This window comes from Typopeltis vanoorti, chromosome 13 (genome assembly GCF_054136105.1).
Source record: "Typopeltis vanoorti isolate ZY-2024b chromosome 13, IOZ_Tvanoo_1.0, whole genome shotgun sequence".
Taxonomy (NCBI): domain Eukaryota; kingdom Metazoa; phylum Arthropoda; class Arachnida; order Uropygi; family Thelyphonidae; genus Typopeltis; species Typopeltis vanoorti.
In genome coordinates, this window is record NC_143561.1 from 8,169,196 (window position 1) to 8,186,550 (window position 17,355).

Here is a 17,355-nt window from a genome sequence, read left to right on the forward strand (position 1 = left end):
CATTCATTAATAGAGCTGTTACCATTTTGCTTTCAGTGCCCATCAGTATGTTATGTCACTCTGAGTTTAAATACTTTCAGGAAAACTGAAACAAAGAAGCACAGAACTTCTACAGCAACTCTTACACATAAACATATAAAAAAAACCACAGTTTATTAACCAAAAAAAAAAAAAAGTTTTCTGAATCTGCAGTTTTCTTGCCCAAATCTTCATGCAAAGCACCCTCACTATTACACCTAAGATTAGCTCTGCTCACACATTCCTGAATGCTAACAAGTTCTTTTCTGATGTCTTCATTTTTAATATGATTCTGCCAATGATGACATCTGTTCACTCCCCTCATTTTTCTCTGAACTCTCATATTTGTGATCACCAACCTTTGATCAACCTGTTTGTTTCTAACCTAGCTCTTAGATTCATAAGTTCAAACTAGTTTTAAATGCTATCTTGTATGCATTTAGTTTAGTGTTTTCACTAATTTCTCTTATATTCTATATAAATTTAGTCAGTTGTCTCCCTACCATTCCAGCTTTGTTTATTCTGTTATTCTTTTCATAATTTGCTATCTTCACTGAAAATTGTCTATGTATATGAAATGTTCTATAGGTTATCATTCAAGAAGCAGTTGATATTTTCAGTATTCCTTGGCTATTTTCATCATCATTATTATCATCATCATCATTATTATTACGAGTATCTCCATGGAGTCAGTAGACTCATTGTGGGAGACCCAAACTATCAAAACAATATGTATCATATCTCTTCTTGAATTCATTTACAGACGAAGAACTCACAACTGAGTCAGGCAATGAATTCCACTCATTCACCACCCTCAAGCCAAAAAACCTCGTTCTCACACCCTTGTTAACCACACTTTTCCTTAATTTCCAGGGATGACCTCTTGTTCTTCCATCACTTTCACACAGCTGAAACATTTCCCTGCATCAATCTTATAAAAACTTTTAGTAATTTAAATGTTTCTATCATATCCCCGCTTCTCCACCTATCAACCAACCTCTGCAAACCACAAGCTCTCAATCTATCAATGTAGGGACCATTTTTTACATCACTCACCAATTAGTCACTCTCCTCTGAATCCTCTCCACAACCTCCTCATCTCCAAGGAATCCAGGTGACCAGACCTGAGCACAGTAATCCAAATGTGGTAGTATCAACGCTTTTTAAAGGAGAATAATAATCTCTTTGTCTCTGGATGTTAGTGTGTTCCTCAATAACCAAGTAATCCTATTTGCAATCTTGGACACCTCAGCAGTGTGTTCTCTGAACTTCATCTCCCTATCCACTAACACCCCTAAGTCCATAGCCTCATCAATCTCTTGGAGTACCATTCCATCAATGTAGTACACAACTGGTAATCTTTTAATCCCAAAATGTGTAACTTTACACTTTTCCACATTGAACTGACATCCATTATTTTTTGCCCATTTTATTATTATTATTATTCAGGCCTCCAAGGAGTCAAAAGACTCATCGAGGGAGGTCCTTCCTAAGACATAAAGTCTCTCAAGACTCATCGAGGGGAGGTCCCCCCCCTGAGAAACACAAAGTCTATCATATCACTCTTTAAACTCACTGACCGTTCTCGCTCCCACCACTCCATCAGGCAATGCATTCCACGGCTCAACCACCCTCCACACAAAGAAACCACTCCTTACCCTCTTGCTCACAGTTTCCTTTCGTAACTTCCAGGGATGGCCTCTTGTCATCACTCCTTCCCGCTGATCAACCAAGCGAAAGAACTCCCCAGTGTCAACCCTGTAACCACCTCTCAACAGTTTAAAAGTCTCAATCATATCACCTCTCCTTCTTCTATTCACCAAACTCTGCAGTCCACATTCTCTCAGCTGGCTTTTTTATTTTGCCAGCTTATTTAAATCATCCTGCAAACTCTCAACATCAGCTTGATTTTATATTGCTCTACCCAACTTTGCATCATCAGCAAACAACCTGAATATCTCGCTTTGAGCCATTTCCTATATCATTTATGTACAAATTAAACAACAATGGCCCAAACACAGAGCCCTGAGGCACACCACTGGTCACCTGCCTCATCCTGGACTCTGCTCCTCCATACCCCACCTTCTGGTATCTCTCCCTGAGCCATTCTCCTATCCATATCACCAGTTTAGTATCCATCCCCATCTACTCCAATTTGAGCAACAGTATTCCATGGGGTATCCTGTCAAAAGCCTTAGCAAAATACAGAAGTACCATTGTTTAGCCATTTCCTTTGTCCAACTCAGATGTCATTCTATTATAAAAAGTTAATAAATTGCTAAGGCAGGATCAACCTTTAACAGAACCATGTTGGCCCCTATAGAGTATCATATCCTGATCCACCCATTGTTGAATTTTGTCTTTAACCAACTTTTCCAATACTTTTACCATCACTCCTGAGATGGTGATTGGCCTGTAATTAACTACCACAGTTTTAGAGCCACCTTTATGCAAAGGAATTACTTTGCCTTCCCTCCACTACCTAGGGACCATACCAGAGTTCGAACTTAAGTTAAATAACCAAGTAAGAGGCGTTAAGAATTCCTTTGCACATTCACGCAACACCCAAGCTGATATTCCATCTAGACCTACAGCAGTGTTCACATTTAAATTTTGCAATATACTAAATATCTTTGATTTCTTAACTTCAATTCTCACATTACTTTTGCTATCACCCAAGTGAGGTACAGAGATAACCTCACTTGGGTGATAGACTTTTGAAAAGTGATCTCAGTAACTCTTCTATTACATCTGAATTTGTCACCTCAATACCATCAGCACCCACCAAAGTTATCCTTCTGAAGTCATTCTTCCTTTTACTTGCCACATAGCAGAAGAACTCTTTGGGATTACCCTTGATCTCCTTGGCTAAGGTCTTCTCATAATCTGATTTAGCTTTTCTTACTATGCTGGTAACCTTCCTAGCTCGAGCCTTGTTCTGCTCATGGGTGTATTGATTTGCGTTTCTCCTTGTAAATTCTCCATAACATTTTCTTTTTTTGCAGATCAAGCTTGATACTACTACTCATCCATCTAACGCCTACCTTGTTTGTCTTCCTGACCATGGGGACACAATCTGATATTGCCTTTCTCGGATACCCGCTGATTTTATCCCATGCACTGCTAACATCTTTCCCCTGCAATACGTTCTGCCATGGGACGGCTGCAAGCTCACTCCGAAGCTTGTTATAATTGCCTAACCTGTAGTTTTGTATGTGCCCCTTCTTAAGAGAGAAATTCACAAATTTTGCAACAAGTCAATACCACATGATTGCTCTCACCAATTGGGAGTAACGAGGACACCTTACTTATGCATATATCCTCTGAACCAATGACCAGGTCCAACACTCTCACACCATGTGTCCCTTCAGTTATGTGCTGTTTGAAGTAATTATCTCATAGAAGATGTATGAATTCCATTTCCTTTTTGCCACGTGATATTTCCTCCTTCCAATTGATATCACCATAATTAAAATCCCCATAATAATCACTAATCCTGCTGATGCATGAATTCAATATCCCCCTTGTACCCCCCCCCAGCCTATAGCAGCAACCAGCTGTATATTTGGTTGCATTGGTCACTATTTTACCAGACTGCCTTAAATGAACTATCATTCGCGTCTATCATCTTGATATCCTACTTTCTTTGGCTACAACTCATCAGCTATCATCAACAGTACTCCTTCCCCCCCGTACTCTTTTGCTTACTCCCTCACTTTCACGACATCTCGTTTCTTCACGATATCCTCTTCCCATCACATTCAATTCCAATGACCACATCTTCTGCTGACAGTCACCAGACTGCCTTAAATGAACTATCATTCGCGTCTATCATCTTGATATACTACTTTCTTCGGCTGCAACTCATCAGCTATCATCAACAGTACTCCTTCCCCCGTACTCTTTTACTTACTTCCTCACTTTCACGACATCTCGTTTCTTCACGATATCCTCTTCCCATCACATTCAATTCCAGTGACCACATCTTCTGCTGACAGCCAAGTTTCACTATTGCCTACAACTTTTGGTGAAATTGCACTGACTAATGCCAAAAATTCTTCTCTCTTATTTCGAATGCTTGCCAATTTTTATCCACTCTATTCTGCAATTTATTCCATGAATAAGGATCAACAAATATACAATCACTGCTTAAGTTTCTCCCTCTTACACTCCAGATATCAACAAATTTCAGACCTCTTTTTTTTTACAAATTCTTGCAATCATATCATTCATTATCATCGCTTGTCTACTTAACTCATAATTGTCAAAACGAGGCAGCACACACACTATCCTCCCATTGACACTTTTCTTCTTCAAGATATCTAACAACGTTCTTAAATCTTTTGCTACCCGATTTATACTACCACTCAGATCATTTGTACCCACCATAACTTTCATATTTTCTGTATCATGCCCTCTCTTTATTGCTAAAGCCACTCTCTCTATTGTTCCACCAGCCAAGCACTCCTCAGGCATCCGCTCTCCATACCCTTAATTATAGAATCACCGTATATTTTACCACTCATAACTTCATTCAAGTCCAAACAAATGTCACTCACGGCCTCATTTTCTACACTATTCAGCATGACTCTCCCAGTTTCATTACTCGAAACTCTTTTACTTACTCCCTCACTTTCACGACATCTCGTTTCTTCTAGACCTCTTGTGCTTTCATTCTGTTGACTACCAATCACTCCCATATTATTTATTACTTCATCAATCACCAAAGACTCTCCCATACTTAATCCTGTTCTAGTTACTTCAGCTAAAGTAATCTCCATAGTCCTAATTTCTCTATTCAACATTTAACTCAGTTTTAATTTCCAGAACCTTCTTACTGAACACTTCCAATTCCTCTTGCAGAAGATGGTCATTTTTCATTTTCATGAACTCCTGCCGAAGTTCTTTCGCTACTTTCCCGGTGTCTGCTTCCATTCCTAATCGCTCCAGCCTATCCCAACACTTCTCACATACATTGAGGTTTTCATTCTTCTCATTTAGCCAAACAGTCCACACATCCTTCACATTCTTCAATGCATACATGTAGCAGTTTCTGCAAAGCACCATTGCAAAAAATCCAACGCAGAGCCAGACTTTAGTATAGCAGTATTTCGAGCCATTGACGTATGTCTCTTGTTGGACGCCATCTTTAGACACTGAAGTAGTGAAACAGCAGTGAAAACACAATATATACAATAGAGTTTCAAACAATAACACCACTGAAGGACACTTGTATCCAACCGAAGCACAACTGCAGCACAATTTGAGACAAAAAGCCACACTATACTTTAATTTAGAACATGTTTTAAATTAAATTTTTTCATACCCTCCCATGATGAGTCTTTTGACTCCATGGAGGCCTGAATAATAAATTTATATTTTAATAAATTAAATATAAATATAAATTACATTAAATATAATAAATTAAATTTTTTCATATCCTCCCACGTAGAGTCTTTTGACTCCATGGAGCCCTGAATAATAATAATAATAATATTTTCTAGCATAACTCAACACTATCGCCATGTTTACTAGTGACACCTTCATAGTCTTTGTCTTTTTATTATTAATTTTCTGCAGCAGTTATCAGTGTAGCATATCCTTATATATATATATATCCTTAACAATGTAGTTAAGGAATCTTACAGGTTCCTTAACTACATTGTTTTGGATGTCTTTAAGAGTGTAACATATTCTGCATAAAATAAACTGCTGAGATTAACATTTCTAGTTTTGATATCAGGCCTAATGTCACTTCTTAAGGTGATGTATATATAGATGATAAATAACAGTGGAGGTAGCGTGCACCCTTGTTTCATACCTAATTTTATATCATGCCACTCCCTCGATGAGTCTTTGGACTCCCTGGGGGTGTCAAATAATAATAATAATAATACCTCTTTCAATTCTAACTGCTGACTTAATTTTGAACAATTTTTCTCTTGCACCTTGCTATATGCCCTTTCAAGATGGTTCTAGATTTTTGCTTTATTCTCGTGATTTCTCAACTCTTTGTCTTAAAGCAAAAATCTGATCCTGACCACCTCTGTTTGGGCTGGTTCAGCTTATTCTTCTTTAAGCTTCACTTCTACAGTTTTTTTTAGCCTTAAGTAAGCATATTTTCCATTTTTTTTAGAGGGATACCATGAGAGACATACTCCAATCATCTGTAATTTGACTTTGCAGCCATTGTAAAACTTTTAGACCTCAATATTTGTGCATTTCTGCTTGAATATCATCTGCTTTCCGCATTTCAGATATTTGATCACTTTCCCCCTCTATGTTCTATTCCTGATTATTTATTTATTTATTTTAATATTTGACCCATAACTGAAAGGTCACATGACCTATAGCACATCAGTGCTTAGTGTGGCTAAGATGAAAGTAGAAATTTATTGGCTTGCTTTTTTAATATTTGAGGGTTGTGGTCTTTAGAGAAGACAGATTGAAAGGGGGAGACTGTTTCAAAGAAGGATAGAATGAAAGAGGCTAGGTCCAAAGCTGTTTGGAGTAATGGCTAAAGCAGCTAAGGCTAAGAGGTGCATTAATTATGTCTGTTAATTGTGTGTGTTCATCTAGCCAGTTTGTCTGTTTTTCATCATGCAAAATAGACAAACCAGGTAATGAAAGAGATGGAGAAGGAAAAGTTGGTTCGATGAGTATTTTTTATTTATTTTATTTTATTTTATTTTATTTTATTTTTTTATTAGGTAAATGGGTGGTTACTAGCAGCTGCTTTCATTTTTACAGTTTTGGAAGAAAGCACAAAGTGGCAAATTCAGTAGAGCATTGGCCGTGGCGGTACCTGTCAGAAGAAGCATAAGGCAAAAACTGAACATTTATGAGAAAGAGTTATCATTTAATGTGATTCCCTCTTTTGAATATTATAAATAGCATCAAGCAGTATGTGCGAACAGTATTCTGTATTTGTGCAGATTTTATACAGTGTTTTAGCAATTGTATATGTGAATACACAGGTTTGGAAGCTGGTGGTGTAGGTCAGCCCAAGAAGAGAAGCCTGATCATGTTTTGATATCTGAGTATTATCAAAAGTAAGGGAACCAACACAACATTTTTTATGTGGGAAATTATACAGAATTCCATGTTTTATTAGTTCAAGCTCATTGAAGAATAGTAAGGAGGGTCAGAATTTAAGTCACTAGTTATGGAGGATCTTAAGGCTTCTAAGAAGAGTATACTGCCAAAAGCATAGCTATGGATAGGATTTGGAGTCACTGAGAAGGTAATTTATGTACAAGAGGAAGAGATTTCATGATAGTATAGAGATCTGTTGGTAATCCTGCATTGGTGAAGAAATCTGGCAATCCACTTGAAAAAAGTTGAAGGTACAGACTATAGGATGGTAGTTTGCTGAGTAGACCTTTGTGCCAAGCCCCGATCAAATGTCTTAAAAATGTCAAGTGACTATGAGTTTCTCCAAACCTTTCATGGCTTGAGGCCAGATGTAGGGGTGAATGCTAGAAAATCAGCTGTAGATCAAGCAGTGGAATCCTCTCTTATTCATTAATTGGCTGGTAGGCTTCCTGGTGATGTACAAGTTGGTTGTTGATGACCCCACCCCTCCATAGTTTTTGAGAGGACAGAAGTGAAAGCAATTGGATGGTAGTTTGTTGGCTAACTTATCAATTTTCTTTGGAACAGGATGAATTGTAGGTAGGCTTATTTCCATACTTGAAGAGCGGATGCCAGTCAAGTAGGAAAGATTGAAGAGGCATTTAGGATAGATATTTATTCAGAAGCATGAGGTTTTAGCAAAGTAGTGGTATTGAGGACCAGATACCTTGTTCATTTTCAGTTGTTAATTTACCTAGCTCTTTCTAGACCACATTTAAATTCTCCACACACCTACACTGTTGTTTGAATTTCTCAATTCTGTTATGTTGAAGGGGATAACAGTTAAGTTGTACAATTGTAATAATAAACCAAATTTTTGCAACCAGTCTCATTATTTAATAGCCACATCTCGTACACATAAACTCCTATCACCACCCACACAAAACTAGCTGTCGTTAACACACTGAAAAATGGGGCTTTGAAGATTTGCTCCAGTGAACAAGCAATTAAAGATGAATTAAAAGTTATCATCAATACCTTCCTGAAAAATGGCAGCCAAAATACTATCAACAAAATTCTTCATAAGACCTCACTTAAAAAAAAAAAAAAAATAGATTACAATAAAACTGTAACCATTCATACATTAAAGGGATATCAGATAAAATAAACAGAATACTACAGAAATACAACCTTAATGCCATCTTTAAACCTCCTGCAAAATTAAAGAACTTACTCAACTCATCCAAGGATCCACTTTCTCCTCTCCCATCCTGGCGTATACTGTATACATTGTACCTGTAATTTGCCCTATATAGATGAAACAGGACACATACAATTCTTTTCAGAAAAAAAGGAACATAAACAGCACATTAAATTCAATAATTATGGTAAATCTGGCCTTTCTGATCATGCCATGAATACTCTACATAGAATTGATTGGAAAGGCACCTGTTGTTTACATGGTATTGTAAAACTCGATGTAGCTTAGAAATACCAAAGCGCTTTACATCGATTTTTACTAAGGTCATTTCTCATGAGAACTGTTACCAAAATAACCTTGTTTGTGTATGTATTTTATGTTAAATATTAATGTAAATAACCCTATGGGAATTGATTGTATTTACTGTTTTAACTAAAGTTTCAAAAACAAAGGCAATGCTTTGCCATCGGAGCTTTGTATAATAGCTATGTATAAGAGCACAAGAAAGTTGTTTACGATTGTGTGAGAAAGCTTTTTGCGAGCTCTGTGCATGAACACCTTCAAAGTTAGTATCAAAGAGATCCGCTTGTTTCAGAAAAGTTTCTGCCGCCTGACAAGACAAGAAAAAAAAGTACACGGAGGAGAAGAAAGAACGGATCGGCATTATCAAAAAGATCAAGGAGAACTGCCGATTTCTTCGGGGTTTACAACTCTTGGTGCAAGGTCTTGAGAAGGCGAAAATAAAAGGCGAGTCCAGGTCCAGTTACTGAGAGAGGGGTGTCCAGGTCCAGTTGCTAACAGAGGAGAGCTGAGATTCAGTTGCCGAGAGAGCAGAGGTGAAGTGCTGTTACCAAAGCGAGCAAGAGGCTGTCGAACCCAGGGGAACAGACTTTATGGCGAACCCATGCCAGAAGAAAAATTGGGAGAACAGCCAATGCCAAGTGCCGGTCGAATGTCCTAGTACTGCAGGAAGTCAACCGAAGACAAAAGCCACAGAACGATCTTCAAGCCTGAATGTTGAAACTTCTTGCCTGAGCTTTTGAGTACTGGGAAGATTACAGTCCAAGACCTGCTGATATTCCGACGAAGTGCTCCCTGAAGCAAGACTCTCCGGATGGAAACCTAAGGCCTTAGATGAAAGAAAAACCATAGAGACTTTGATGCAGGACCTTTGGAAGGTGTCATAACAAAGAGCCTCTGTAAGTGTGATCCCATCTTTTTATGTACTTTTTTTTGTAATTTAGGAGATATGTCATAGATGGATGATAAGAAATAGTAATAAGAAATATCTATAAGGGAGTCCTCTGATTTGTTGTTAACTTGAATATAAATTGTAAGATAACTTGCCATAGCTAGCTATTCTCTTTATGGGTAAATTAGTCTCGGCAATTTGATTTTTTTAAGCAGAGAAGTAACAGAGTAATTACATTGTATTGTCATTTAATATTATTATATTATTATTATTATTATTATTATTATTACGGGTGACTCCAGGTAGTCCTTAGACTCATCGAGGGAGGCCCTAAACATCATAGTCCACACAACTATATGACATTCTCACAGTATCTATCATACCTTGCCTTGAACTCACTCACCGTCATAGCACCCACAACAGACTGGCAGCTTATTCCACTCATTTACCACTCTAAAAGTAAAGAACCCAGCTCTAACACCCCCTGTTAACCACACTCTTGCCCAGCTTCCATAGGTGTCCCCCCTAGTTCTCCCACCACCAGTCCTGATCTCAAAAATATCCTCCTGTTGAAAAGGGAAAGTTTGTTTCTTTATACCAAAAGTATATAAGGATAGGTAGAGAGAGAGAGAGTAATCTCCCTATCTTATTTAATGTACTTTGTTTCTATTGTAAATAAATGTGTTTTAATTATATGTCAATAGAATGCTGCCCGATTGTTTATTTTTCAATGCACTGTTCCTAAAAAAAAAACACGAACTTAATGGCGGGAAACCAAGCAAGATAGCCGAAGCGTATAGTTAAGTGCAAATAGACCATGACTGTTTGCGTAAAGTTTTACTGAAGGGATTTATATTAGAGAAAGAGAAAGATGGGACAGCAAGGCAAGTGGATCCTTAGATGAGTTGAGTAAGTTCTTTAATTTTGCAGGAGGTTTAAAGGTATCATTAAGGTTGTATTTCTGTAGTATTCTGTTTATTTTATCTGATATCCCTCTAATGTATGAATGATTACAGTTTTATTGTAATCTAGTTTATTTTTGTTTTTAAGTGAAGTCTTATGAAGAATTTTGTTACTTCCTGGTGATGTACAAGTTGGTTATTGATGAACCCCCCCCCCCTTTCCATAGTTTTTTTTGAGAGGACAGAAGTGAAAGCAATTGGTTGGTAGTTTGTTGGCTAATTTCATGAACTCTGCCGAAGTTCTTTTGCTACAGTCCTGACATCTGCTTCCATTCCTAATCCAGGATCTTAACTCTAATATAACAACTCTCATGTTAAATTAAGACACCAATTTTTGCTGTAATAAAACTATCTATTTGAAATTGTTCTCTGATGATGTTATAAATAGAATATAGCTTTGATGTAGTTATTTTATTTTATTTTTTTCACAAGTGGAGATTTTTCACTAGAGGTCAGGCCAGTAAAATAATTGTTGATCAAATCATTGTCTGTTTGGCATATCTAATGAAATGTAATATAGCTTGTCTAACACAGTTGTAGTCTCCATAATTTGTCTGAAATGAATGCTGATCACCATGTAACACTAAAGGAAAGAATTAAGCAATTCTTATTTATAAATATAAAATTGCATTTCTTTGTTGTAGTAATTTAAAGTATAAAATATATTTTAAGTGTATTTTTGCATTATTTAATTTTTACATTTATTTATTTATAGATATCTTGTGACTGATCACATTCGGCAATTAGATCTGGAATTTGTTGCCACTAGAGATAAATCAAAGCTTGGTGATGAAGTTGAAACTAATGAAGCAGAACCTCCAAAAAAGAAATTGAAAGGACAAAATAAGCACCGGCCAAGAGAATCTAAATTATCTAAGGCTGAGAAGTTATGCTTAAAATTTATATCTGATGAAGGATGTCCATATGGTAATAAATGTTGTTTTAGTCATGATATTTCAACCGTTTTGAAAAATAAACCTCCAGATCTTGGCAGTAAATGCTACCTCTTTGAAACTTTTGGCAAGTGCCAATATGGCTGTATTTGTAGATTTGCCTCTCAACATATTGTTGAAAGTAGAAACATTGTGAATGAAGAACTATGGAATAAGTTTAAAAATGTTCGGTCTCTTTCAAATTTGTTATCAAGGGCCTTGCAGTTTAAATTAAGGAAAAAGAAATATGATTTCCAAAAGTGTGAATGTATTTTAAAGCAGATAACAAAATGTCAAAAATTGATGCAGTCAGGAAAGTTAAAGGGTCTTCCATTTGATGTAAAATCTTCAGATAACATGATTCAATCTTCCTCTTTATTTTGTAATGGAACTGATAACAGTGGCAATGTGATGATCAAAGATCAAGATTCAAATGTTTTAGAAACTGATTTAAAACCATCTATAAAACCAGTTCTGGATGCAGATGTTTTAGAAAATGATTTAAAACCATCTATACAACCAGTTCTGGATGCAAATGTTTTAGAAACTGATTTAAAACCATCTGTACAACCAGTTCTGGATGCAAATGTTTTAGAAACTGATTTAAAACCATCTATAAAACCAGTTAGCTGTAAATTAGATGATACTTTCATTGAAATAAGATCCTGTGAAAAAAAGAAGGTAATTATCAGCATTTTCATGAATTTTAATATAACTTAATATATTGTTTTGAGGATGTCAGAATAATATACTCAGAGTTTCATTTTTAATTGATCCCATGCTTGAATGCATGTGCAGCCATAAATGAAACATTATTGTTATTTAAGTGTGATATTTTACCATAAATAATTGGTGCTCTTGCTAAATTAACTAGTTGAATATGACTTCTCTTCTGATTACATGCACTAAAGAAAAGCAGCATGCAGTGATTTCATTTTTATGGCAGAGGTAGAGTAGCTCGTACAGAAATTCTTCAGAACTTCATATCTGGCATGATATGATAGTATTTTGCTTCAGTGAAGCATATATAAACAGATTCCTTTGCTCAAAAACTTCCACACATGCATTGCCAGTTTAGTGTTTTAGCTAATTTCTCTCTCATTCCATATATATTTAATCATATGGCTCCCCACCACACCTTTAGTAACATGCTTTGCATATTCTCAGATGTTTTATTGTTATTATTATTATTATGGGCAACTCCAAGGAGTCCCTAGACTCATTGAGGGAGGCCATGAACATCATATTCATCAACTATTCAACATTCACACAGTATATCATACTTTGCCTTGAACTCATTCACAGTCATAGCACCCACAACAGACTCTGGCAGCTTATTCCACTCATTCACCACTCTGAAAGTAAAAAATCTACCTCTAACATTAACCACACTGTTGCCCAGCTTCCATGGATGGCCCCTAGTCCTCCCACCACCAGTCCTGTTCTCAAAAATATCCTCTGAATTAATCCTATAGAAACCCTTCAGCAATTTGAATGTCTCAATCATATACCCTCTTTTCCGCCTATCAGCCAATTTCTGCAACCTACAAATCTTCAACCTGTTCTCATAAGGTTCATTCCATAGACCTGCTATCATCTTGGTCACTCACCTCTGGATCCTCTCCACCTCCTCCCCATCTAGAAGAAACTCAGGCGACCAGATCTGGGCACAGTAGTTGAGATGGGGTCTTATCGAGGCTCGATACAGAGGAACAATAACTTGCTTGTTTCTGTTTGTCAATGTATTTTTTAGCAGCCAAGTGATTTGATGAGCTGATTTAGCCACTTTTACAATGTGCCCCTAAACTTCAACTACCTATCCATCAACATCCCAAATCCCTGGCCTCGTCAATCTCCTGGAGTACCATTCCATCAATGTGGTATACTGCTGCTAATCTTTTCACCCCAAAACGCATAACCTTACATTTCGTCACATTAAATTGACATCCATTCTCCTTAGCCCAGTCCTTCAGTCTGTCCAAATCATCCTACAAAATTCTGACATTATCTGCATTCACTATTGCCCTACCCAACTTTGCATCATTTTTTTTTATTTTGATTTAACCAATAAGAATACAATTTGGTCGGCTAAATCCCAAATTGCCAGCCCATCCTCATTCGTTCAGTATCAAAGTAGATACCCAACAGGGTGCACCACGAGAAGGTGAGGATTGGACATTAGGTCAGAAGCCCTGGTCGGTTCTCCGCATTCCTTTAAAGGCTATGTGGAGGTCTCCTCTCAGTTATACAGCTTTGACCCTTAAGCACCCCCTGACTGATTTGGAGGAAAATTGTAGATAGGAAGTTAGTAATGATGTAATTTTTTCATGTAGTACTGTCACATCCTGTACACCCCTTGAGGGTACATGGCAGGAATTTGATGATGATGATGATGATGAACTTTGCATCATCAGCAAACAAATGAACTGTTCCTCTCAGATCCTTTCCTATATCGTTTATACAGTAGAAACATGGCACTTTGCTACATTACGCTGGTAGCCCTATTCATTTGTCAATTCAGAAAGTCTGTTCAAGTCCCTTTGCAAGGCTACAACATCCATTGTATTTCTCAGTTCTTCCCTTACCAACTTTACATCATCTGTATATCACCATTCAAACCCTTCTCAATATGTTACTGAAATAAAGAGCCAAAAGGCTTCACTTCGGCAATGTAAAATTATTTAAATTAAGAGAATATTAAATCCCACATTATTTCAAAGCCGAATAAGAAACTCAAAGATAGAAATCAAAGAGTTTCATGCTGAATATATAGCAAACTATAAAAGTTTCAGTGAATCCTAGGATAAGCTAAACACTTGGGCAACTCGTAGCAAAGGTGGGTAAAGTTCTGATCACTATCTTTAGTATTTCCCATAATGTAAAACACATCTCCTAGGAGATGTATGATGTTATACATTATGAGGGAAGGTCACTACCCAGACCGGTTTTGACCTTTTTTTTATAGGTGAAGCGATCCCAAAAGATCGTCCATCTCGGCGTTGTTCCACTCAGTGACAGGCTCACCCCGTCACCAAGAAAAACATCTCAGCATTGGCCCTACTCAGTGGCAGGCTCACCCCCACCACCAATGCTGAGATGTTTTTCTTGGTGACAGGGTGAGCCTGTCACTGAGTGGAACAACGCTGAGATGGGCGAACTTTTGGGATCGCTTCACCTATAAAAAAAAAGGTCAAACCGGTCTGGGTAGTGACCTTCCCTTATAATGTATAACATCATACATCTCCTAATCTCAGTGGTGGCCCCACTCAGAGACAGGCAAAAACCTACCCCCAAGTGTAGCCTCTCAAGGCCAACCCTGAACCATTTTAAACCCATGGCTCTGCTTGGTGGTGAGCTTGCCAATGCTAAGAAGTTCTTCTCGGTGACAGGGTGAGCCTGTCACTGAGTGGAACAACACTGAGATGGGCAATCTTTCGGGATTGCCTAATTTTTAGAACCAGCTTCACCTATAAAAAAGGTTGAAACCAGCCTGGGTAGTGACCTTCCCTCATAATGTATAACATCATACATCTCCTAGGAGATGTGTTTTACATTATGGGAAATACTAAAGATAGTGACCAGAACTTTACCCACCTTTGTTACGAGTTGCCCTAGTAATGAACCATGTGTTTAGCTTACCCTAGGATTTGCCGAAACTTTTATAGTTTACTATATATTTGGCATGAAACTCTGATTTCTATCTTTGAGTTTAGGACTCATCAGTGAGTAGGTAGACCTAGATAATACCAAGGTTGTAGTGAGTAGAACTTATATACTTTGCTATATGAGTTGTCAAAAAAGGTGCACCAATAAGTTACTGAAATAAAGAGCCAAAAGGCTTCTCTTCAGCGATGTAAAATTATTTAAATTAAGGGGGTATTAAATCCCACATTATTTCAAAGCTGAATAAGAAACCCAAAGATAGAAATCAAATCAAAGAGTTTCATGCCGAATATATAGAAAATTATAAAAGTTTCGGCGAATCCTAGCGTAAGCTATACACATGGTTCAATACTAGGGCCTTCTCAATATAATTTATATACAGATTAAACAGCAGTGTTTTGGGGCCAACTTTGGAACACGTCACTGGTGACCCTCCTCTGGGATATTGCCCCCCCCATACATAACTTGCTGATACCTATCAGACAGCAATCTCCAATCCAATGCACTAATCGGCTATGCAACCCCATCAGTTCCACTTTAACTACCAGCTTGTTGTGTAGCAATCAATCAAACATAGCCTTTAGCAAAATCTAAACATACCACCATGTATGCTTACCAGTGCACCTGTCACCTAGTTATAGTATGTAAGCAGATTGCTAAAACATGACCTTCCTTTAGCAGATCCATGCTGTTCATCAAAGGGAATTCTGTTGTTATCAACCTAACTTGGATGTCTGATTCTCACTAGCTTCTCTAGCATCTTTACCACAACTCCAAACAAAACAGATTGGTCCTAAATTCGTAGTATTAGTCTTGTCTTATCACTCCCTTTATGAAGAAGAACAATTTTGCCTTCTTACCACTCTTTTGGAACTTGGGCAAATCCACTCCCTTTATGAAGAAGAACAATTTTGCCTTCTTACCACTCTTTTGGAACTTGGGCAAATCTAAGACTCAAAAAGGTAAGTTGTTAGCTCCCTGGAACATTCCTTGGAACACACAGTGATATAACATCAAGTCCTATGACTTTATTGACATTAAGTTTTCCTTATATACCTCCTGCACAGTCACCATCAAAGACTTCTCCAGCTCCTCCCTTTCCACTGCTCATTCAACATCTCTGCTATATCCATCTCAGTGGTTATCATTCTACCATTCTCTATATTTTACCATTCTACCATCCATAATCATTCTTTCTTCTACTGGCCACATATAAAAAAAACTACCTAGGATTCCCTTTGGTCTCATTAACTAACTGCTGCTCATACCACACTAAATTCAAAACACTTCCTTAAAACCAGCTTGGAAACTGTCTTCTTTCCTACCATCTATGAAGGATACATTACCGCCTCTTTCCTTACCAGGTGTCTATCAAGCACCCTCCTCATGTTTAGTGTCAATAGCATGAGAAGCAAGGCCAGACTTGTTGGATTCTAAAAAATGTAATATAGTCTTGATGTTCTTCAGTTCTAATCAAGGCAGAATGGACAGTCTGCCCAAAATAGCAAAGCTGACACGAAAACGGGATACTTGATAGACACCAGGTAAGGGTAGTTCATTTTTACAGATTTCTTTTTATAGATAAGTACTCTGAGATCTCTGCTCCATTCATCTGGAATTGGATCTTCTGACAAGGATTTATGCAGTGTATGTACTGTAAAACTTTTACACCTTCATATTTGGATATTTCTAGTCAACTATCCATTATTTCAGCTGCCTTTCCACACTTCTGGTTCTTGTTCTTGATGGCTTTTTTTTTTCTATCTCAAGGATTTGGCCCCATGGGTATGACACTTTGGATTCCTTTGCAACTCACCTGAACAGTCGACATCTTAAAATACACTTCACATTAGAGAATTGAACAATAGTGTGCACTTTCTTTGACACACTGGGTCCTCATCTTTCTAATGCTTCTATCTTTTTTCTATTTATAGAAAGCCAACACACATTTCGAGAGACCTACATAAACAATCATATTATCATCCAGCCCAAACAGTATGATTTCTCAAAATGCTGTCTCATAGAACCAGACTACTTATTCTAGTGATGCACCTCATGCCATAGAACTCAGCTACTTTTGCCACACCTTTTTGGCTAGTGGTTACAGCTCCTATGAAATAGATTAAATACTGCATGTTTCACTCCCCCCATCCAAACACACGAGCAAAGCACCACTATTTCTATCCCATATATCAAGGATACATCTGAAAAGATAGCTAAAGTACTAATAGACTTTAATTCACAACACAAGAACAATAAGAAAATAATTAATATTTATTTTGTGCTCTGAAGATGCTGGGTTAACACAAGTGA

General features: G+C 37.4%; 1 protein-coding gene across 2 annotated transcripts in view; it reads left to right on the forward strand.

The window, feature by feature from the left end:
• Dus3 (Dihydrouridine synthase 3) overlaps nucleotides 1-17,355 on the forward strand; it is a 149,603-nt gene that overhangs the window by 11,535 nt on the left and 120,713 nt on the right. For both annotated transcript variants that reach the window (XM_090402404.1, XM_090402405.1), the window contains exon 2: nucleotides 11,163-12,060. In XM_090402404.1, the coding sequence (XP_090258530.1) occupies nucleotides 11,163-12,060 (898 nt within the window). The remainder of the gene's footprint in view (nucleotides 1-11,162; nucleotides 12,061-17,355) is intronic.